Source organism: Cnephaeus nilssonii (assembly GCF_951640355.1).
Source record: "Cnephaeus nilssonii genome assembly, chromosome: 13".
Taxonomy (NCBI): Eukaryota; Metazoa; Chordata; class Mammalia; order Chiroptera; family Vespertilionidae; genus Cnephaeus; species Cnephaeus nilssonii.
In genome coordinates, this window is record NC_137084.1 from 51,615,398 (window position 1) to 51,640,108 (window position 24,711).

At 39.4% G+C, this 24,711-nt stretch overlaps 1 protein-coding gene across 7 annotated transcripts in view; it reads left to right on the top strand.

Moving 5' to 3' along the window:
* Positions 1-24,711, top strand: part of ANKRD42 (ankyrin repeat domain 42) — a 98,983-nt gene that overhangs the window by 33,723 nt on the left and 40,549 nt on the right. For 3 of the 7 annotated variants that reach the window (XM_079787312.1, XM_079787315.1, XM_079787314.1), the window contains 6 exons: positions 4,254-4,379; positions 11,483-11,588; positions 16,680-16,852; positions 18,018-18,144; positions 22,216-22,360; positions 23,807-24,568. In XM_079787312.1, the coding sequence (XP_079643438.1) occupies positions 4,254-4,379; positions 11,483-11,588; positions 16,680-16,852; positions 18,018-18,144; positions 22,216-22,360; positions 23,807-23,896 (767 nt within the window). In that variant the 3' untranslated portion in view covers positions 23,897-24,568. Of the gene's footprint in view, positions 1-4,253; positions 4,380-11,482; positions 11,589-16,679; positions 16,853-17,055; positions 17,135-18,017; positions 18,145-22,215; positions 22,361-23,806; positions 24,569-24,711 lie in introns of those variants that run through there. The other 4 variants (XM_079787313.1, XM_079787316.1, XM_079787317.1 and 1 more) reach the window with 3 other exon arrangements.

Sequence of the window (24,711 nt, forward strand, 5' to 3'; positions counted from 1 at the left end):
TTTGTGTCCTATCTATGAAATATTTGCCTACCCCAAGGCCAGCAAGATATTCTCCTATGGTTTTTTTTTTTTAGAAATTTTACAGTTTTAGCTTTTAAATTCATATCTTTGATCTCTACATCAAGTTAAATGTGATGTATTGAATGAAATAAAATATTGATTTTAATTTATAAAAATATAGCCACTTGTTCTAGCTCCATATTTTTGGAAACCAGCTTTATAAAAAATCAGCCATGTGTATATGTATAGGTGTATTTCTGGCCTCTGCATTCTATCTATCATACTAATATATCTGTTTATTTGCCTGTACTACCCTGTCTTGATGACTGTTGCTTTATAGTGAGGCTGTAAGTTTCAAACTTTGTTCTTCTTATTTACTTATTTATTTTGTTTTAGAAACTCAGTATTTTTTTCACCTTATTTTATTTTTCATTTTTTTATTAAGGTATTATATGTGTACATATCTTACCATTGTTCCCCCCACCCCACTCCCAAACATGCCTTCACCCCCCAGTGTTTTGCGTCCATTGGTTATGCTTATATGCATGCATACAAGTCCTTCGGTTGATCTCTTATCTCCCCCAACTTTGTTCTTTTTAACATACTCTTTGGCTATTCTAAGTTGTTTCTTTTCCATATGTAAAAATGAGAATAGCTGTATCTCAGAGTTGCTAAAAGGCTTAAATGAGGCAGCCCTTGAAAGTGCTTACAACTGTGCCCAGCATTCAGTAAGGGCTCAATATATGTAGTTGTTATTAAAAAATTTTTATGAAGTATTTGTTACTAGAGGTCCAGTGCATGAATTCGTGCATGGGTGGGGTCTCTTGGCCTAACCTGAGATCGGGGCTGGTTGGAGGAGCTGGCCTGCCAGGGGGAGGGACCATGGGAGGTTGGCCCCAGCAGCAAGCTAACCAACGGCCGATTCCTCAAGGAATCAGGCTTCCTCCTCCCTCCTGTCTGGGACCAGGGTGTGGGCCTGTCAGGGCGCCAGCAGCAAGCTAACTAATGGCTGATTCTGTGAGGAATCAGGCTCCCTCATCCCTCTTGTCTGGGCCCGGGGTGCAGGTGAACCAGATTTGGGGCTGTCAGGGCCCCAGCAGCAAGCTAACCAATGGCTGATTCAGCGAGGAATTGGGCTCTCTCCTCCCTCCTGTCTGGGTCTGGGGTGTGGGTGAATCAGATTCGGGGCTGTCAGGGCCTCAGCAGCAAGGTCTGGGTTAGTGTGTGTCATAGCTACTGGCCGGTCATTCCAGTTGTTCCGGTCATTCAGTCATAACGGTCGCTTAGGCTTTTATGTATATGTATGTATGTGTGTGTGTATATATATATACATATAGACTAGAGGCCCAGCACACAAAATTCATGCACAGAGGGGTGTTCCTCAGCCTGGCCTGCACCCTCTCCAATCTGGGACCCATCCAGGGATGTCCGACTGCTGACAGTCGGACATCCCTCTCACAATCCAGGATGACTGGCTCCTAACCACACGCCTGCCTGCCTGCCTGATTGCCCCTAACCCCTCTGCCTGCCAGCCTGATTGCCCTTAACCCCTCTGCCTGCCAGCCTGATTGCCCCCCTGCTGGCCTGATCGCCCCTACCTTGCCCTCCTGCCAGCCTGATTGCCCCTAACTGCCCTCCCCTGCTGGCCTGATCTCGCCCCTAACTGCTCTCCCCTGCTGGCCTGATCGCTTCTAACTGCCTCTGCCTGCCTGATCGCCCCTAACTGCCCTCCCCTGCCGGCCTGATCTCTCCCCCAACTTCCCTCCCCACCAGGCCTGATTGTCCCTAACTGCCTCTGCCTCGGCCCCAACCACCATGGCTTTGTCTGGAAGGAAGTCGGATGTCTGGAAGATGGCTGGTTGACCTGGTCTAATTAGCATATTACCCTTTTATTAGTATAGATAGATTATATAGGATAGGATTGCTTAAATGGGGGGCTTGGAAAGCCTTTTTCAGCAGGAGGAGATACTCTTGGCAGACAAAAACATGTAATCCCTATATCTGGATTGATAGCAAGCCATATGCACTATACTGCCAAACCGGTCATTAAAAAATTGAATCACTTTCTTACACCTTACACCAAACAGCTTGTTGCCCTTAAAACTCCTCCCCAGCCCCCATCTGAGGTTCTGCCTTCACAGTTAACCCAGAGTAGATTCTGATTGGTTGGTTTCTATGACAGTCAGCGTCAAAAGCTCCACCTCCTAGGCAGCCATTGGCTCCTTGCAATTCACCTAGATTTGGTTCTGATTGGTCGGTTTCTATGCCAGTCAGCATCAAAAGCCCCACCTCCTAGGTAACCATTGGCTCCTCGCAGTTCACCCAGATTTGGTTCTGATTGGTCGGTTTCTATGCCAGTCAGCATCTCCAGGCCTATCTCCAGGCCCAATCATAGAGGCAGGGCTGATCAGCAGCCACCCTAGGCTGCTGGTGAGTGGGCTGAACTGCTGACCTCTGGGAGAGAGAGAGGCTTGGCTGCTGGCAAGGCCCAGAGAGAGAAGCAGGGTCTGATCACCCGGCTTCTCTCTCCGTGCCTCTCCTGCCCCTGCTGATCAGCCCCGCCTCTCTCTCTCTCCGAGAGGTCAGCAGTTCAGCCCGCTCACCTGCTGCGTGCGCAGCCTGGCATTCGGTTGAGCCTTCGGTCGTTTTGGATGTTACAACCCTGGCTCTTTACATATATAGATACTAGTGGCCCGGTGCATGAAATTCATGCATGGGGGGGGGTGTTGCTCAGTCCGACCTGCACCCTCTCCAATCTGGGACCCCTCGAAGGATGTCCTACTTCCGCTTTACAGGGATCGGGCCTAAACCGACAGTCGGACATCCCTCTCATAATCCGGGTCTGTTGGCTCCAGCCGCTCGCTCACCTGTCTGCCTGCCTGCCTGATTGCCCCTAACCACTCTGCCTGCCGGCCTGCTTGCCCCCAACTGCCCCCCGCCAGCCTGCTCACCCCAACTGCCCCCCCCTGCTGGCCTGCTCGCCTCCACCTTCCCTCTTCACTGGCCTGCTCACCACCAACTGCTCCCCTGCTGGCCTGCTCACTCCAAACTGCCCCCCTCCGCTGTCCTGATCACCTCCAACTGACCCCCACTAATGGCCTGCTCACCCACAACTGGCCCCCCTGCTGGTCTGCTTACCCCCAATGGCCCCTGCTGTTCCATCCTGGCTTGATCACCCCACGGAGACCCAAGGTCCCAGCCCCTCCTTTTTTTCTTTTTCTTTTTTTTTTTTCCTAGCACCTCCTTGAGTGGAGGCCAGGGCCGGTTGGAAGCAAGTATCTAGGATTTATTTATCTTCTATAATTGCAATTTTGTAGCCTTGAGCGGAGGCCAGGGCCGGCCAGGGTGGGCGGGAAGCTTGGTTTCCTCCATTGCCAGGGCAACCCAAGCCTCCTGCTTGCTCCATCTCTGTGGCCGGCCGCCATCTTGGTTAGGTTAATTTGCATACTCACTCCTGATTGGCTGGTGGGCGTGGCCTGGCATAGCAGAGTGATGGTTAATTTGCACGTTTCTCTTTTATTAGTGTAGATGCTAGGCACTAGTAGATCAGGTAAATCCACACAAGTATGTGTGTGTGTGTATATCTATATCTATATCTATATCTATATCTATATCTATATCTATATCTATATCTATATCTATATCTATATCTATATCTATATCTATCTATATCTATATCTATATCTATATCTATATCTATATCTATATCTATATCTATATCTATATCTATATCTATATCAGTATCTCTATCTCTATCTCTATCTCTCTATCTCTATATCTATCTATCTATCTATCTATCTATCTATCTATCTATCTATATATTTGTATATGTGTATATACATACCTATACTTTATTTGCTTACAGTTTACTTTCTTCACTTCCTTGCAAACAGAGGGAAAGAGTGGTTTATGCTAATGTAGGAGTTGAGCCAAGTATGTCTTTATTCAAAGGGTCAAAAATGACCATCTCTTTGTGTTTTGTGGTGGCCCACGGGTAAAAGGGAATATGACTAAGAATAGTTCTGGTATAATACTACTCCTAGCATGTTGAGGTCCTGAGGGGTGGAAAGGCTACACATTTAATAATAATCTTATTTTGTGGTTCTCTTTTTACTTTATTGTTAAGAGAACTAATTCCAATATATCATTCTCATATTTCAGTTAATATTGAAATCTAAAATGTGCAACCACTTAAGGCAGGAAAAAAGAATGAGCTCATGTGTTTACTGAAATGCTGAATTTTTTATTCATAGGTTTAGCATTTCCAGGTCATGTGGCTGCCTTTGAGGGTGATTTGGAAATGCTTAAGAAATTAATAGAAGATGGAGTAATCAATATTAATGAACGTGATAATAATGGATCAACTCTTTTGCATAAAGGTGAGTTATGATTCTTGTTTAATTTTCAATTCTGACACAATTGCTGTTGAATTATTTACCTTTTATAATAATTACCCATCAGAAACACATGAAAATGCATGGCAGAGTGCTTAATTTTTATTTTATTTTATTTTAATTAAAATGTTTTTATTTGAGAGAGAGAAAGGAAACATCAATTTTTTGTTTCACTTGTTTATGCATTCATCAGTTGATTCTTATATGTGCCCTTACCAGGGATACAACCTTGGTGGTATCAGGATAATGCTTTAACCGACTGAGCTACGCGGCCAGGGTCAGAGTGCTTAATTTTTAATTCAAGTGTGATATTCCTTTTATGATGTCAGATATTTACACATTTTCACATTTGAGGGTAATTCCAATAGAAGTTCTCTTTTGATTTTATCATGTAGTTAAGATGTGAAATTCACTGTTAGAGAAGTTTCTTAAGAGTAACATTTTCTTTGGACTGAAATGGCCGGTTCATGCTAATATCTATCATTTAAAAATGTTTTTATTGATTTTAGAGAGAAAGGAAGAGAGAGAGAGAGAGAGAAAGAGAGAGAGAGAGAGAGAGAGAGAGAGAGAGAGAGAGAGAGAGAGAGAGAAACATTGATCAACCTCCTGCACGGCCCCCACTGGGGATTGAGCCTGAAACAACCCGGGTATGTACCCTGATGGGGAATCAAATGAGCAACCTCTAGGAGAATTTTCTTTATTCTAATACTCTGCAAAAAAATGTTTTTACTTCTATAGAAATATCAATGAACATGATATGAACACGTTTTCTAGATATTTGCAATTTTTCTCTGCATTCTCCTTCTTTCTATGTGGAATTCTAAAATATTGATCCATGTTTTTTTTGTTTTTTGTTTTTTTTTTTTTTTTTTTAAATCAGACTGCCAGATTGTCAACTCAGTGCAGGGAGTATATATCTAGGATTTATTCTTGCCAATCTCCCTTTTATTTATAAAATAAAAAGCCAAATATTTAACCTCCAGCACCTGAAATTTCTATTTTGCTTTATTTGTGATATTACACTTTTTTAAATAATGTGATGGCTGGTATTTCTTATAAAAGTCTTAGAGTAAAAAGAGTAATGTTGATCTAGCTGATTTGGCTCAGTGGATAGAGCATCAGCCCATGGACTGAAGGGTCCCGGATTTGATTCCAGTCAAGTGCATGTACCTTGGTTGCAGGCTTGAACCTGGCTCTGGTCAGGAACCATGCAGGAGGCAACCAATCCATGTGTCTCTCTCACATCCATGTTTCTCACTCTCTCTCCCTTCCATTCTCTCTAAAAAGCAATGGGAAAATATCCTCAGGTGAGGATTAACAACAACAATAAAAAGACAGTAGTCTTGTTAATATAGTCCTGTGTTTGAATAGGATTTTATTTCATAAATAACTTCTGGTTGTTATTTATTTCATAAATTATGAAATAATGTTAATGTTGTTTAGGTTCTTAGCTTAATCATTAAAGTTTGTTTAATTTATAATATATCTTAAGAATCTTAAGTACCATGTGTAATAATCTTATATAACAAAAGCCTAATATGCTAAGTGTCTGGTCTACTGGACGGCCATTTAACCAATCAAAGCGTAATATGCTAATGGTATGCTAAGGCCGCTCAACCGCTTGCTATGACGTGCACTGACCACTAGGGGGCAGATGCTCTGACTGGTAGGTTAGCTTGCTGCTGGGGTACAGCCGATTGGGACTGAGCGAGATGGGCCAAACATGCTCTGGAGCCCTCCTGCAGTCCCTCCCTGGCTGGCCAACCTCCTGTGTCCCTCCCTGGCTCCGATTGTGCACCAGTGGGGCCCCTCAGCCTGGCCTGCACCCTCTCACAAATCCAGGACCCCTTAAGGGATGTTGGAGATCGGTTTTGGCCTGATCCTGCAGGCCAGGCCGAGGGACCCCACTGGTGCATGAATTCGTGCACTGGGCTTCTAGTAGTTTTATAAGAGAAAGGGTATTTGGAGCAGAAAGAAGGGGAAATAACAGGGATTTCTCTTATACATAGAGGTGGCCCACCTTGGTAAATGCTATCCTGTACTTGGAGAATCTCACTCCATCCATCTCTACTAGCTGTCTGGGCATTAAAGCTTTTCACTATGGGATTTATGAATGGAGTGGATACTTCTATGAAATGTGCATAAAAGATTGTGGTTTTTAAAAAATTGTGCTGCCCTGGAGCAAAGCCCCCATTTCATAACCTAGGTATAACCAGTTTTTATTCCTAATGTGTATGTGGGGTGTCATTTATGAGAGAGCAAAAGAGAGGCTCACTCACAGTATTTATAATGCATTTTCGGAGGGATGATGCATTAAAGTTTTACTTGCCAGATGGTTTTCAGACTATCTCAGTCAATTCTTTACCAGTTGAACCGAGATGGAAATGAGGGAACTGGAAGAAGGTTCTAAAGAGATAGATGTACAACAACAGAGTATTTGGGTTACAGCCATTGTGAGAAGGTGAGAGGGCGAAGTGAAGAGGAACCAAAAAGGTTTGCCCTTCACCCCTTCTCTGGTCAATTTGTCCATAAGGACTCCTGGGACCAGGGGTGGATCAGATGGTGTGGTGGAGGGGTGATAAGTGGCTGCAGCAGGAGGAAGGGACATTTTTGTGTACATTATCTTTTTTTTTCTGTGGAGTATCTGTATGCTAAATCATACCCAACTTGGGTAAATAAAAGTTTCCTTATAATTTAATTAACATTTTGTCAGTCTATCTGCTTCTTTTCCTTTCATTTTAATTTTGATTCAGTAAATAAGCTGCAGTATCAGTCATTTAATGATTGTTAAATCTACTATAACTTCTCTTTCTACGTTTACTTTAAGTCTTATTTCAAATCATTTTTAAAAAATTTATAGCCACTGCATAATTTTATCTTGTTCTCTTATAAAACATTGGTCAAATTAATAAATATATTCTAATCAATATAAAATAAGGATCTTAGATAAAAATTCTTTTATTGTATTTTATTGTAGATAAATTACTTAGCTCTCCCCCTGTAAATATTACCTGTGTAATAAAATGGAAATGTTGGGTTAAACTCTGTTTTATAAAGCTCATCATTGTTCACAATTCATAAATATGGTTTTATAACTCTTTTTTTATTTTTAAATTAAATTTCTGGGTTTTTATTGAGTAAGTCATAGTAGTAGGCCTTAAAACATATCTTCTTAAAAAGCAATGGAAAATAGATGATAACCTATCTAGTTTTATAATCTCAGATTGTAATGCCCTTTTTAAAAAAAATTTAATAAATCTTTATTGTTCAGATTATTACAATTGTTCCTCTTTTTTCTCCCCATAGCTCCCCTCCACCCGGTTCTCATCCCACCCTCTGCCCTTACCCACCCCCCCCCCCCGCCACTATCCTCATCCATAGGTGTACGATTTTTGTCCAGTCTCTTCCTGCACCTCCCACATCCCTTTCCCCCCGAGAATTGTCAGTCCACTCCCTTTCTATGCCCCTGATTCTATTATATTCACCAGTTTATTCTGTTCTTCAGATTTTTTTATTCACTTGATTTTTAGATTCACTTGTTAATAGATATGTATTTGTTGTTCATAATTTTTACCTTTACCTTTTTCTTCTTCTTCCTCTTCTTAAATAATACCTTTCAGATTTCATATAATACTGGTTTGGTGTTGATGAACTTCTTTAGCTTTTTCTTATCTGTGAAGCTCTTTATCTGCCCTTCAATTCTGAATGATAGCTTTGCTGGGTAGAGTAATCTTGGTTGTAGGTTCTTGCTATTCATCACTTTAAATATTTCTTGTCACTCCCATCTGGCCTGCATAGAGACAAGACTTGCAAAAGCCTCTTTTGAGAAATCAGCTGACAGTCGTATGGGTGCTCCCTTGTAGGTAACTACCTGCTTTTCTCTCTCTTTTTTTAAAAATATATTTTATTGATTTCTTACAGAGAGGAAGGGAGAGGGATAGAGAGCTAGAAACATCGATGAGAGAGAATCATCAACCAAGCTGCCTCCTGCACCCGCCCCCCCCACCAGGGATGTGCCCGCAGCCAATGTATATGCCCTTGACCGGAATCGAACCTGGGACCCTTCAGTCCGCAGACCGACGCTCTATCCATTGAGCCAAACCGGTTTCGGCTACCTGCTTTTCTCTTGCTGCTTTTAATATTCTCTCTTTGTCTTTTGCTCTTGGCATTTTAATTATGATGTGTCTTGGTGTGGTCCTCTTTGGATTCCTTTTGTTTGGAGTTCTCTGTGCTTCCTGTACTTGTAAGTCTTTTTCTTTCATCAGGTGGGGGAAGTTTTCGATCATTATTTCTTCAAATAGGTTTTCAGTATCTTGCTCTCTCTCTTCTTCTGGCACCCCCATAATTCTGATGTTGGTATGCTTGAAGTTGTCCCAGAGGCTTCTTACACTATCTTCATATTTTTGGATTCTTTTTGCTTTTTGCTTTTCCAGTTGAGTGTTTTTTGCTTCTTTGTATTTCAAATGTTTGACTTGATTCTTGTGATCCTCTAATCTGATGTTGTGTCTCTGTATAATATTTTTTTATTTTAGTCAGTGTATGCTTAATTTGTAGTTGGTCCTTTTTCATATCCTCGAGGGTCTAGCTAAATTTTTCGGTCTTTTCTAGAAAATTCTTGAAAAACCTTATAACCATGGTTTTGAACTCTATATCTAGTCGTTTGCTTTCCTCCATTTCTTTCATTTGTGATCTGTTTCTTTGTCTCTGCATTTTGGCTGCTTCCCTGAGTTGATAGAGTGGCTTTGTGTGCTAGATGTCTTATAGGGCTCAGTGGCTCAGCCTTCCCAGTTATCTGAGGTGGACACTCTTAGTACACCCCTTTGTGGGCTGTGTGCACAGTCTTGTTGTAGTTAAGCCTTGATTGTTGTTGGTATCACTGGGAGGAATTGACCTCCAGGCCTATTGGCTGTGAGGATCAGCTGTGTCTATGCTGGGAGAACTTCTGTGCTGGAGACACCCTTATGAGACAAGACTTGCAAAAGCCTCTGTGCTCAGCTTGGATGGGGCGGAGTCTCAGGGCGGAGCAGACAGCATTGGTTTCCTGTCAACCATGCCCTAATATGCCCCTGTGTCTCAGTGTCCCGTGGTAATCACTGCAAGCACCTCTGAGAGAAAGCCGCCTTCGAGTTCCGCCCGCTGCCAGACAGTCCAGTTTCTCCCCAAATGAGTCTGGGTCCCCAGAGTCTTGCCCGCAACTGGAGTTCAGCGCAGTCGGGAGCTTTTGTCTCCCTCCCGCTTGAGAAAGCCAGCCGCGCACTCAGTTGCTAGTCCTCTCCGCATGTGCGTCTCAGTACCTCTGCCTCCTGCAGCTCCTCTGAGTCTCAGTGTGCTTTTCTCTTTCCTTCTAGTTGTAGAATTTCCACTCAGCCAGCCTTCCTGTGGTTCTGGATGATGTCCGTTTTGTCTTTTAGTTGTAGTATTGAAATTGTTGTGCAAGGCAGCAGTTTAGGTGTTTACCTATGCCACCATCTTGGTTTCTCTCGGTTTTATAACTCTTAAAGAGAAAAGATGTTGCTGTTTTTGTGTAAAGTAGGGTTAAGTCTAGAGGTATGGGAAATCCTGTAGTATTCTTTGTTAGGTATTTCGGATTTGCTGTAGGAGAAAAGAGAAGCCCCAGGTTCCTCAGGGGCCAATTCTGAGTTTTGAAGATGGATCTGAGTCAATTCAGGAAAAGTAGGACAAGAGTGCTTATACTAGTAGACCTTTTGTAAGCTGGGCCATAGGGCTGTAGTGATGGGGTTGCTTTGTCATTGGATCTGGCTTTGTGTCCTTTCCTCTCTGTTCCCATTATTGAAAATGGACTAACTTTTTAAGACAGCAAGCCATACCAAAAGTTCATGCTCTGATTTATTTTACAGAGGCACATATATATTCAGGCACTTATATATTCAGCACCAGTCATGTGCCCACATCATGGAAATCACGTGATATCCAGACCTTACTGTTAAGGAGCTATATACTTATACCATGAACAACTAGAGATTTGTATAAGTCAGGATGTAATAAATGGCAAAAAGTTTTTGGTTGTTAAAATACATGCAGTGGAATTCAGGAATAGAAACTGAACATAACAAGTTGCTAAGGGTTAAATTATTGAGGAAATATTCATGGGAATTCATAAATAACACCTTATGTTTATATGACATTTAACAGGGTGCAAAACTGTCATATTTAATCCTTATTGTAATTTTATGAACCAGCAGTGTAAATCACTACTGCTTTATAAATATGAAATTATCTGTGTAAAAGATGAGAAAATTGAGGTTCAGAGGACCCAGGTTTTTTGACTGAGGTTACACAGTTGGTAAGAGCAGAGCTTAGATTTCATTTACTTTTTTTCTTTATTCATTCACTCATCAACTCTATAGACATTTGTTGCAGGTCTATATGTGCCAGCCACTTGCTAAATTCTGTTCTGTCCTTCAGTCTCATTGTTTAGTAGACCTAAATTCAGTGTTTCTAAGTCTATTAAGTCCCCCCGCCCCAGTTTCCATGAGTTTTGAGATAGACTTTGAAGGATTGGTAGAAGTCAGATAAGCATAGAGTTGAGTGGTGGGCACTAGGTGAGAAGACACATTTGCAGCATTGTGGAGGTGAAAATTAATATCGAGTGCATGTGTCTTAAGGACAAGATTTAGAAAAAGGTGTAAACAGTTTAGGTAATTGGGGACCTATAAATTTTGAGTTGTGAGGTTCAGAGGAATAAGTTCTGTGATATAAGGTGTGATAATAAGATTGGTCAGGAGCTATAAATATCAGCAGACAAACACTCAATAAGGATTATAAAAAACTAGATTATAGTTTTAAATCCATTACTTACTAACTGTGTGATGTTAAAGAAATAACTTCTTTGAACCTCAACTTTTATATCTGTATGTAAAGTTTTCTGTATAGGTGATGAGCACAGTGTATATTTGATTACATGTTTGTCTGATGAATGAATAAATGAAATGGTGAAAATTACATCTGCTCGATTTATTGGATATTGCAAGTATCAGTATTTATAAAAGTACTCTCTAATGGTTTCAAAATTTTGGAAACTTGCTACTAGTAACAACTTTTTGTGTATTTTCTGTTTGTTTTTACAGCTGCTGGACAAGGTCACATAGAATGTTTGCAGTGGATAATTAAAATGGGAGCAGACAGTAATATTACCAACAAAGCAGGGGAGAGTCCCAGTGATGTGGCTAAGAGGTATCCCTATCTGCTTTACTTTTTTTTTCTTGGTTTTGTTTTTAAAGTTTTGCATATACTCTGTTATACTTAAATCTCTGAAGATTCAATGGGATGACATTGTCAAATGCTGATAGAATGACAATATTCAAGCTGAATAGACATTTGACAGTATATCAACTCTTTTCTCTAAAGCAGTGATTCTCAACTGGGAGGTAGTATTGTCCCCTTTCTGGGGGAGGGGCATTTGGAAATTTGGGTTTGTCACAATGACTAGCAACCATCTATATATATATAAAAGCCAAGAGACCAAAACACTGGAACGACTGGAATGACCGGTTGCTATGATGTGCACTGGGGAGGCCAACCGGCCTGATTGGGGCCCCGATCGGCCCCCATTGGGGCGTGCTGGCCTGACCCCACCTGTGCACAAATTCATGCATCGGGCCTCTAGTCACTAATATTTAGTGAGGTCAGGTCCACGAATGCTTAAATGCAAAATGTTCTATAGGACTCAGAATAGTGGTGAATAACATAGAATCATCCCACTCAAATGCTGGCACCTCTTGAGAAATATTGTATGATAGAGCTAATCAAAAGAAGTCACATGGGTTTTGAAACAAATTTTGGTCTCAGGTACTCAAGGAATATTTAGTCCATTTTTTAATTTGTTTGTGGGCTGTGTTTTTTTTTTTTTTTTGCTTGTTTGTTTGTTTTTGTTGTTAATCCTTACCAAAGGATATTTTTTTCCATTGATTTTTTAGAGAGTGGAAGGGAGGGTGAGAGACAAAGAGAGAGAAACATTGATGTAAGAGAGGCACATTGATTGGTTGTCTCCCGGATGTGCCCCAACCAGGACCAGAGATTGAGCCTGCAACTGAGGTACGAGGTACGTGCCCTTGACCAGAATTGAACCCACAACCCTTCAGTCCATGGGCCAATGCTCTAACCACTGAGAAAACCAGCTAGGGCTGTTTTTTTAAAATTCAACTTTATTATACTTATCATGTTCCAAATGGTATGGTTAGTTTTAGTGTTACAAAGATGAAAAAACACAGTTCTTGCCCTCAAAGGAGCTTAGCATCTTGTGGAGTGAAAAATTATAATTATTATAATAATAATTATTAATAATAATTATTATTATATGTAAACATAATTATTGTTAATTATAATAATTATATTACATTACTAGAGGCCCAGTGCATGGATTTATGCACATTGAAAGGAAATTAATTAGAAGGTGGCCATCAGGGTGGGACTGGGCAAGATGGGCCAGACTCACCCTGGAGCCAACCTCCCGCAGTCCCTCCCAGGCTGCCCGCACCTGGGGCGGCATTGGGGCTCAAAGGGTGTCTGTGGAGTGAGCGGGGTCCCTCCAGCAGGTGGAGTCCCTCGGGCTGGCTTGTGGGGATTGGGCCAAAACCGGCAGTCCAACATCCCCCAAGGGGTCCCAGAGTGCGAGAGGGCACTCTGCAAAGCTGCTGTTGCTCGGCAGCTCCTGCATTGAACATCTGCCCCCCTGGTGGTCATTGTGCATCGTAGCTACTGGCTGGTCGGCTGGCCGCTTAGGCTTTTATATATTACTAGTGGCCCGGTGCATGAAATTCGTGCACATTAAAAGGGAATTAATTAGAGGAAATATTTTAATATTGCTATTTGCCCTTTCTCTATAATAGAAGTATCAGAGATGAAAGAAAATTTGTAAAATGTATATGAAAATCTTCCTCCTGTTAGTGTCTGGGGTGTGACGCGGCACCCAGAGTCAAGTCCCAGCCCACCTGCGCATGCCTTGAAATTGCGTGAGACCCAGACCCGGCTGGCCCCACCCCTGCCGGGCAAGGGTGTGCAAACTCAGGTCCCCTAGCCTGGCACCAGGCGGGGGGCGCAGCTTCAGGTCCCCCATCAAGCCCTGCCGGGTGGGGGTTGAGGCCTGAGGTCCCCCAGCCCAGCACTGGGGTGGGGGGAACAGCCTGAGGTTCCCAGTCAAGCCCCACTGGGCGGGGGGTGCAGCCTCAGGTCCCCCACCCCGGCCCAGTGCCACGCAGCCTCAGGTCTCTGCTGATCGCTCGTTACGGGAACCCCGCCTCTGCTGTGGGTGCAGCCATCTTGTGATGGTGTTATGGTGTGAGGGTCAATTTGCATATTACCTATTTATTATATAGGCAATAGATGTATAAGGTACAGTAAGAACATAGGAGAAAAAGTGCCCAAGTCTTCCTATTTGAAAGTTGTGGGGGATAAATATTAATACAGATGATGGTAAGAGTTATGAAGGAAACTGTAGGAGGACAGAATTTATGTAGAAGTCAAGGAAAACTATTTTTTTGGAGAAAGCAACATTTATGCTGACACTTGAAGGAGAAGGAGCTATAAGAAGACACTTGTGTGTTTGAGGAACTGCATGTGGCTCAGTACTACTTGAATCTAAAGTAGGAGTGTGTGCTCTGACTGGGTAGCTCAGTTCGTTAGAGTGTTTCTGGTTCGATGCCCAGTCGGGGCACATACAAGAATCAACCAATGAATGCATAAATAAGTAGAACAACAAATCAATGTTTTTCTCTCTCAAATCAATAAACTAAAATAAAAAAATAAAGTAGGAGTGTGGGCTAAAAGATGCATATGAAGCTTGAAAGGATGTAAAGACCTAACAATTCATTAAATTGCCATGAAATTTTTGTTTGTGAGTTCATGTTTCTTAAAATTTTGTCTGGTATTTCTTTGAAGCATTGGAGGGTGGTTTTTGTTGTACTGTGTACCTAGTATTTTGATCAACTGAGGCCCACTTTATTTTTATTTTCAGAAACAGCTTTATCAAGGTATAATTGCCATACAATTAAGTACACTTACTTGTACAGTACAACTTAGTGAAATCTGATATATGTAGACACCCATGAAACCTTCACAATCAAGATAGTGAACATAGTAGTATTCATGACCCCCCAAAGTCTTCTTGTGCTCCTTTGTAATCTCCCTCCCTCCCACTGCTGGCTTCCCTAAGCAAACACCAATCTGCTTTTTGTCACTGTAGATTAATTTGTATTTTTAGAGTTTTATTATGTATGGAATCATATAGTAAGTACTATTATATAGCTGGCTTCTTTAAGCCAGCATAATTATTTTGAGAATTCATATGTATTAGTAGTTCATTTCTTATTGCTTAATAGTATTCCATCAGATGTAGAATTCTACAGTATTCCATAGTTTGATTATCCACTAACCTGTTGAAGGAGATCTTGATTGTATCCATTTTTTGGTGATTATGAATAACACTGCTATAAATATTCACATACAGGATTTTGTGTGAATATAAGCTTTAAGTTTACTTGGGTAAATACTTAGGGGTAGTATTGGTGGGTCATATGCTAAGGGTATGTTTAACTTTATAAGCAGCTGCTGAAGTGCTTCCAAAGTGACCATAGGCATTCCAAAAGTCTCTGTTGTCAGGTTCTTTGATTTTAGTAATTTTAGTAGGTATGCAGTGGCATCTCATTGTGGTTTTAATTTGCATTTTCCTAATAAAAATGATTTTGATTTTGAGCATTTTTTCATATGCATATTTTCCATTTGTATATTTTCTTTTGGTGAAGTGAAGTTTAGATCTTTTGTCCAGTTTTTAAAAGTGAGTTGTTTTCTTATTGTTGCTTTACAAGCTATTTATATATTCTGGATACTAGTTTTTTCCTTACATTTTTGTTTTGTGAAAGTGTTCTCCCAGTTTGGGCTTGTTTTTTTTAAATTCTATTAACAATGTCTTTGAAGGGTAGAAAGGTTTTTTTTAATCAATTTGTTCTTTTATGGATTATGGTTTTTTTTTGTATCATATCTAAGAAATTGTCAATTAAAACAAAGTCACAAAGATTTTCTTCTTTGGTTTCTTTTAGATGCTGTATAGTTTTAGGTCTTACATTGAGGTCTATGATGCATTTTGAGGTATGCATCCAAGGAGTTCTTTTTTTTTTTTTTTAAATATAGATATCCAATCGTTATAGCACCATTTGTTGAAAAGGCTGTCCTTTCTCCACTTTATTACCTTTGTGTCTTTGTCCAAGTTAGTATCCATATTTGTGTGGGCTTATTTCTAGACTTCATATTTTATCTGTTGAATCTATCTATTTGTTTATCTTTATACCAAGATTACATGGGTGATTTAATACTATGGATGTATCTGGAGTTAATCATAATTTCTGGCCCACATTTTTTTTTCATTCATGCACCAAAAGGCAAGGTGTAAAGTGTAGTGTTGAATCTGGTATAAAGCAAGTACTCAGTAAATGAAAGCTGTTAAATTACAACCTAGTAATAGAACTAATGATTTCTGTTAACCTTATAATTTCCTACATATATTTATTCCTATATCTTTAATGATTTGCAGTACCTGGTAAAAGGTAAGAATATATGTATGTACATGTGTGTGTGGTTATGTGGTTATGGAAAACATAGGATGAGGTTTTTGTGGTTAGCGAGTAATTATCCTTGTCCTAAGAGAAAGCATTGAACATCCTAATTAGCAAAGCTGTGGGAAAATATGCAGATTACATGCAATTACAACAACTCCAAAATCAAAGGTATATTATTGGAAGCTTCAGAGATGTAGGAAATAGCAAAGAAAATATGGATGGAAAGTCATTATTTTTCCATTAAATTTCAAAGCCATGTCAAGTGCTTTGGGTTGGAGAAGAATCAAGAATAAGGGTGCTAGAGCTATAGTTAGCCCTAAAACTGGAACCATTACTAACTAATTCTACAATCTAAATTAGGCCATCAGAAAAAGGTAGTAAATGCAGGTGATCAAATAGGGTGGCTTTGAACTTTCTGTTCAATTTAGCAATTATCTTTGGGTCTCTTCTTTCAGTTGGGTTTTTGCCAATAAAAATGATGGAATCTGTCTTTAATGATCTCTTGTCCTTAGTGTCAAATAACTGAGTTTCCCATGTACTACTAGCTGGATATAGTACATCAAATTGGCACTGATATTCAGGTACAGTTTTGCTCTTTTACTGAATGGGTGGTTTGGTGGCATAATGTACAAAGTGTAATTACTTAAATTAAGTTCAAACTGCAGTTTCAGTTTGAAAATTGTGGTTCTTGTTCATTGTTGATTCTTTTCTACAGGTTTGCCCATTTAGCAGCAGTAAAGCTATTAGAGGGGCAACAGAAATATGATATAGATGATAATGAAATTGATGAAGATGATATGAAGTGTTTTATAAGACATGGTGTTGAGGGAAGCACTGATGCTAAAAATGATTTATATCTTAATGAGTCGGATAAAACAGATGCCAGAAGTAAGTGTGCCAACTCTCTTGTGATTTGTTCTTTAAGAAATGCCATAGCCATTGTCTTTTCCACAAATTTGAAAATTATCCTAAAGATAGCCATTATCTATAAAGTAAAATACTTTCATTTTGGGGGGAACCAGAACTATAATTTTGGTACTAGGTGTTGTTGAACATATAAAAAATGTAAGACATGATCTCTTTCCCTCAAGGAGGAAAATGTTATATAAGAGGAAACATTATTTAAGTGGATCATAGGAAACAGGAAGAGACATCCCAAGGATTTCCATGGTTAGTTGGCAAATGATTTTTACAGATGATAATAATAGCAGCAAATATTTGTTGTGTACAATGTGCCAGATACTGTTGTAGTTATCAGAGAAACAGTGAACAATATAAAATCCCCAGCATCCCCCAGAACTTACATTCTGGTGATGTGGTGGTGACAGATAATAAGAAAATAGATAACATAAAGAAAATAAAGTAGGGTGGTGCTATAGATAAGAGCCATTAGAGGAGTCCTCTCTAAGGAAGTGACATTTGAGAAGAGCCCTGAGCCTGTAGATGCCAGTAACCTATTCCTCTCCACCCATCAAGTTCATAAGCAACAATGTATCCAGATGATATTAAATGTCCTTAAGGGAGAAAATCACCCCAGGTTGAGAAGCACTACCACACAGGATAGAAGGTTCGATAGCTGGAAAATAGCTAAAAGCAGCTCTCAACACACTTCCTTCTCTCAGTATCCTCTTGCATAGATATTACAAGTAACTAATCATAAAATTTGGGAGCTGGGCTATTTCTTGTTTTAAATAAATGCAGCATATTTCAATTTATATATATATTTTTGTCATATCATAGATTATGCATGGTCCTGTAATATACCACTACTCTAAACCACTGCTAGTCTTTCAACTTTCTTGTTCATAGTTTTAAGTGTCATAACAATCTGATACATCCTTCAAGAGCAGGAGGAGAACCCTTCATTTAGGTTTATCATTGCTTGTTCATCTAAATATTATTTACTGATATTTATCCTTCTGTGTGTATGCCACCTCCATCCACCTCCTCCCCAAACCACACAGACACTGGCTTTAGAGGAAGAATAGGCTCCAGGATGAGCATCCTGCGAGCACCTGTCTAAATTAGGTTTCTATGCAACTCTGTCTTGCAGTGAGAGCTTATAAGAAAATTGTAGAATTGAGACACCTCCTGGAAATTGCTGAGAGCAACTATAAACACTTGGGAGGGATAACAGAAGAAGACTTAAAGCAGAAGAAAGAACAGCTGGAGTCTGAAAAGTAATGTCCTCCAAACTTTAATGGTTTCTTTTTAGTTCTCTCTCTAAATGCTATGTGAGGGTTTGTTGACCAACAACTTGTTTTTTTATCCCCACCAAAGGGCGTAAGAGTCTATCCTGTTTTCCTCTTAAGTCCCCAGATGGAGAAGGTATTAAGATTTTTTTTGTGTTAAAATACACATAACATAAAGTATAGCATCTTAACCATTTTTAAGTACAATTCAGTAGTGTTAAATAGATTCACATTTTTTGCACAACCTATCTCCAAAACTCTTTTCTTGTAAAATAGAAATTCTATAGAGTTGTTTTTTTGTTTTTGAGATCACAGCTACTTTGAGCTTTTCAACCAACACATCTATAACCATCCCTATCAAATTGGATTGCTTATTCATGACTCTGAGGCCCAGGGTTGTGGAACCTCATCAGAGGATGGTCTGTGTCCAGAGGCATTGAGCAGTTGCATCCTTTACTCCCTGCTCCCTAAGTTGGCTCTGCACATTTGGTGCCTTTCTACTTAATTAATGGCTGCTGGAATAGAGGATGCCTAGTGTTTATTTCTTCCCACTGCCTATCTGCTTGTCTGTCTGCTTTTCAGAATGGACAGTGAACAAAGGGAGACAGGGGAGAAGACTTTTAATCAAAACTTGGGTCTGTAAAGAGGATTCTCCTCTTTTTCCACCCTCTCCTTTGGTTGGGTCTCTTTTCCTCAGACTCTTAGAACCTCCTGCTTCCCTTTTCTCTGTCTTCTTCTGAATATAGACTCAGTAAGTGGTCTGGTAAATGCATTCAGAGTAATATCTAAATCTTTCATAAGGGTTAATATGTTATCCTATCCAAGGTACTTGGGAATGTGAGTAGAAGACAAAGCTTAAGCCAAAATACTCTTATCTTTTAGTGGGATTTTAGATACTAGGAAACTGGGTCAAAATTTAAATTTTTTTTAAAAACCAGGGGCCTTCTTGATATCTCACAAATCACATTGTTTAGTTAGCTGTCCATTTCCTCTGTATTGATTACAGTATTCTAAGATATGGAATATTTTTAGTATTGGCCTTTGCGAAAGAGCCTAACTGAAAGTTTTTGGATCCCTTGTCGTCTAGAAAAGTACTTCACAATGGAACAACTCTTTCCTAGATAATGAGTTTTAAATTTTGGTTTCTGTTGCTTCTCTTCCAGGCAGTTTACTATACTATTATTACAGCTTCCCCACCCACCCACCCCCTTTTTTTTTAAGATTCTTTGTTTCATATGTCTCTTGGCCTTCCTTATGTCTTCTTTTGAAAAGTATCTATTTAGGTCCATTGTCCATTTTTTTGATTGGGTTGTTTATCTTCCTTTTGTTAAGTTGTATGAGTTCCCTATAAATTTTGGAGAGTAGGCCCTTATAGGATATAACATTGGCAAATATGTTCTCCCATGCAGTGGGCTTTCTTGTTGTTTTGTTGATGGTTTCTTTTGCTGTGCAGAAGCTTTTTATTTTTATGTAGTCTCATTTGCTTATTTTCTTCTTAGTTTCCATTGTCCTAGGAGCTGTATCAGTAAAGATATTGCTACGACATATGCCTGATATTTTGCTGTCAATGGATTCTTCTAAGATTTTTATGGTTTCCCATATTATGTTTAAGTCCAAATAAAAATGGCTACAAACAAGTACCTATCAATAATAACCTTAAACATAAATGGATTAAATTCTCCAATCAAAAGACATCGAGTGGCTAAATGGATAAGAAAACATGACCCATATATATGCTGTCTTCAAGAGACCCACCTCAGAACAAGGGACTCATAAAGACTGAAAGTGAAGGGATGGAAAAATATCTTTCAGGCAAATGGAAATGAAAAAAGAACTGGGGTATCAATACTTATATCTGACAAATTAGACCTCAAAGTAAATGCCATAACAAGAGATAAGGAAGGCCACTTCATAATACTAAAGGGATTGGTACAACAAGAGGATATAACTCTGGTAAACATATATGCACCCAATGCAGGAGCACCCAAATACATAAAAAACTTCTGGAAGACATCAAGGGAGAGATCAGCAGCAATACAATCATAGTAGGGGACTTTAATACCCCATTGATATCACTGAGTAAATCCTCTAGAGAAAAAAATCAGCAAAGAAACAACAATCCTAAATGACTCACAAGATCAGATGGACATAATCAACATCTTCAGAACATTTCACCCCAAAGCTACAGAATATACATTCTTCTCAAGTGCACATGGAACATTTTCAAAGATAGATCACATATTGGGACACATGCAAAGTCTCTTCAAATTCAAGAAGATTGAGATCATATCAAGCATCTTCTCAGATCACAATGGCATAATATTAGAAATAACTACAATATAAATAATCAAAAAAATTCAAACACTTGGAGGTGAAATAGCATGTTATTAAACAATGATTGGGTTACCAAAGAGATCAAAGAAGAAGCAAAAAACATCCTGGAAACAAATGACAATGAAAGCACAACAATCCAAAATTTATGGGACACAGTGAAAGCAGTCCTGAGAGGGAAGTTCATAGCATTACAGGTCTATCTCAAGAAACGAGAAAAACTGGTAATAAATTACCTAACTCTACAACTGAAAGAATGAGAAAGAGACTAACAACAAAAGCCCAGAGTGAGCAGAAGGAAGGAAATAATAAAGATCAGAGAGGAAATAAATGACATAGAGACCAAAAGCACAATACAAAAGATCAATAAAACCAAGAGCTGGTTCTTTGAAAGGATAAACAAGGTTGATGAACCTTTAGCCAGATTCACCAAGAAGCAGAGAGAGAGGACCCAAATAAACAAAATCAGAAATGAAAGAGGCGAAATAACAACAGACCCTACAGGAATACAAAGGATTGTAAAAAAATACTATGAACAACTCTGTTCCAACAAGCTGGTCAACCTAGAAGAAATGGACATATTCCTAGAAAAATACAACCTTCCAAAACTCAATTTTTCCTTTATTCAGGAAGAATAAAAAAAATCTGAATAGGCCAATAACTATGGAGGAAATTGAAGCAATAATAAAAAAACTTCCAGCAAACAAAAGCCCTGGGCCAGATGGCTTCACAGGGGAGTTTTACCAAACATTCAAAGAAGAATTAAAACCTATCCTCCTCAACTATTCCAAAAAATTCAAGAGGAAAAAACCACTCCCAAGCTCTTTCTATGAAGCCAGGATTACCTTAATCTCAAAACCAGATAAAGACACTACAAAGAAAGAGAATTACAAGCCAATATCTCTGATGAACATAGATGCTAAAATCCTCAACAAAATTCTAGCAAATCAAATCCAGCATTACATTAGAAAGATCATACACCATGACCAAGTAGGATTTATTCCAGGGATGCAAGGATGCTAAAATATCTGCAAATCAATAGAAACACACACACACAGCAAAAGAAAAGAAGTCTAAATCAATTTATGCCATTTCTCTGCTCAGACCCTCCAATGGCTTCCCATTTCACTGAGAGTAAAAGCTCTACTTTACTGGATTCCTTTTACCTCTCTGACCTACTATCCCTTTTATATTTTAAACTATTTCAACCACATGGCCTCTGGTTTTCTTTTAGGTCACCAGGCATACTTCTGATGTAGGGCCTTTGGACCTGCTCTTCCATGTGGAATGCCCTTCCCCCGGATGTCTGCTTGATTATATCCCTCATTTTTTTAGAACTTTGCTCAGAAGTACCTTCTCAGTAAGGCCTTCTCTGCCACTGTGTATGAACGCCCTCTTCAACATTTTATATGACTCTTTCTTGCTTTATTTTTTCTCCCTTAGCGTTTATCGACTTCCAACATACCATAATTACTTATTTTCTTTCCTGTCTGTCTTTCTCCACTGCTAAGGCAAGACCTTGAGGGCATATTTGGTCCATTTGGTTTACTGCTGATCCCTAGTGTCTAGATCAGTGCTGGTCCATGTAGCTTCTCAATACATATTTGTCGAATACACAGTTATTTTTTGATTTGCCTTAAATACAGTGCATGGATGCTTTTCACTATTACCAAAATCATATTTAGTTCATATTGGAGACTGACTGAAAACAAAATCTGTTTTTGACAGGACTATCCAAGAGCTGCAGGGCCAGCTGCAGTATGAGCGACTACGGAGAGAAAAGCTAGAAAGTCAGCTGGATGAGTGTCGAGCAGAGGTGGATCAGCTCAGGGAGAACCTGGAAGATATTAAGGTCCCCAATCTCGTGGCAGTGGTTAGTGTCCTTCTTAACACATTGATCTTTCTCAAGAAGTAGTATACAAGAGTAGTGAAGAGTTCAAGCTTTGGACTTGGGGATATCTGGATTTGAATTCTGGCTTCAACCTTTTTTGATTTGAACTAATCATTTAACTTCTCTTTGCCTTAGCTGTAAACTGGAGGTAATAATTTATATTTTCTAGAGTGTTGTAAGTATTAAATGAATATATATCTATGTATATTCCTTCATATATCTATAATAATAAAAGGAGGGTAATATGCTAATTAGACCGGACGTCCTTCCGGATGACCTTCCAGACGAAGCCGGAGCTGCAAGGGAAGTCTGGGTCCTGGGTGCCTGCCGGTGGCTCAAGGAAAGCCAGGATCCCTGGTGCCAGAGGGAAGCCGGTGCTGGCAGCCTGGGGAAGGAAGCCCTACTCTTGCATGAATTTCGGGAATCGGGCCTCTAGTACACACATATCTATATATATATATATTTACATATATATTGGTTAGAACAGCAGCCTGGTTCATAAAAGTGCAGTAAGTGTTACTGTTCTTATTATTGCCCCATATAAGGAAAAAATATTTGCAGAGTAATCAATAAGAATTCTAAGGCAATTAGAGAGTATATATATATATATATATATATATATATATATATATATATATAATTTAACATTCTAAATAGCCAAAATAAAGTGCTTTGAGTGGAATCCATGTAAGAAAGCGTCAGTTTCTCAAAAGAGCAATTTTAAGAATAGAAAGCCAGCATGGAAGTTGCCCTCATTTAACATCTGAGGAAACTGAGGCTCAGAGAGCGGAGTTGTCTAGTTATGGTGGGATCAGTATTCAATCTCTAACTTTTGATTCCATAGCCTTAGCTCTTTTCATAACTCCCAGCTGGAACTATGAATTTGGAATATAGGAAAATGCTTATAGTTATAGATGAAAAGGACAAATCTTTAGAAGGAAGCTAAAAAGAAACGAATATGGAAACAGATACAAAGAACAAATACAGAAAAGCAGGTGGAGTATTTTTATAATTGAGTGACAGCGTCAGCAGGAAACCCAGTGGCACTTGTATTTCAGGCCATCTGGTCTCAGTAGAAGAGGCAGAAAGTACACTGGGGAAACTTTGACCCTTGCTCCCTTCTGTGAGTGAAGACAGCCATGATGTGGTCCTTGTGGACAGCTCATGCGACACAGTGTAGGGATTTGGGTACGTTACATATTTTCTTTTCACAGGAAATTTTTTCTTCAGTCACAAGGTGAGTTAGTTCTGTTCCAGGCCTCTATCACCTCAAACCTGATCTGTAAGGCAAACTTCCTGACACTATTTTATTTTTACTCTAGAGTTGAAAATATTAATATCATTAATTTTTTTCTTTTGGAACAGATAGAAAGATGAAATGTGTCTAGGGTAGAAATCTTACTTGGTTCTCTTTTTTGTCATTTGTAGGAAGATGACTCTTCTGTTGAATCAAGCAAAGAGAAGAAGCGAGTGAAGAAAAAAGTGTCTTCTGGGGGTGTTTTTGTGAAAAGGTACTAATCAATGAAACGAATTTAAATAAACTTGCTTGATTTCTCTCTTTTATTTTAAAAATTGATATGTTAATATGTTAAACTCTTCTAAAGTTACTCTGATATACAATTACTCCAATTCTTAAGGCAGAAATATGTTACATAAACTCAAAGGAATTGTTAAAATTACACGTACTCAGTTGTATTCCCCTCCCAATATATCCTTTTTATAGTTATGTAGGCAAGTCAAGATTTATATTTATGAGTAATTAATTTACAAATATTCACATAAACTTTAAAATATAATATTAAAGTTTCCAAAGAAATACAATTCTAGATGTTAAAATTATGATATTAAAAATTATTTAAAATTGTATTATAGCTTCATAATAGAATTATGTTTCTCTTATTTTCTAGAGAGTACCTGACTACTAAGGTACATGTAGAGGGCCTCCTGGGAGGGCACATGGGCATTTCTTTTATTATCGTCAGCTGAACTCGGCGATAGGCAGAGCCACGCCCTGGAACATGCTTTCCCAATGAGGCTGGACATGTTGTCAGCTTGGCCTTCATATCAGCCCAGGTGTCGGCAGGGGCGGGTCTAGATATGTAAATACAGTCAACCTCCAGGAATGCTCTGGCCTACTTAAGAATGCAAATAAGCTCCTTTGATCCTAAGTTTTGGTGTTACTTCCTGGTATTGGGGGTATAAAATAAATGTGTTGCGTGGCTCAGGGTGGTCGTACTGCCTCTCCATCAGAGAGAATGGTGTCCCACTCAGCTCCCAGCTTTTAAATCTATCTCTGCATCTTCTTTCTTTTCTTATTTTTTTTTCTTCTCTTC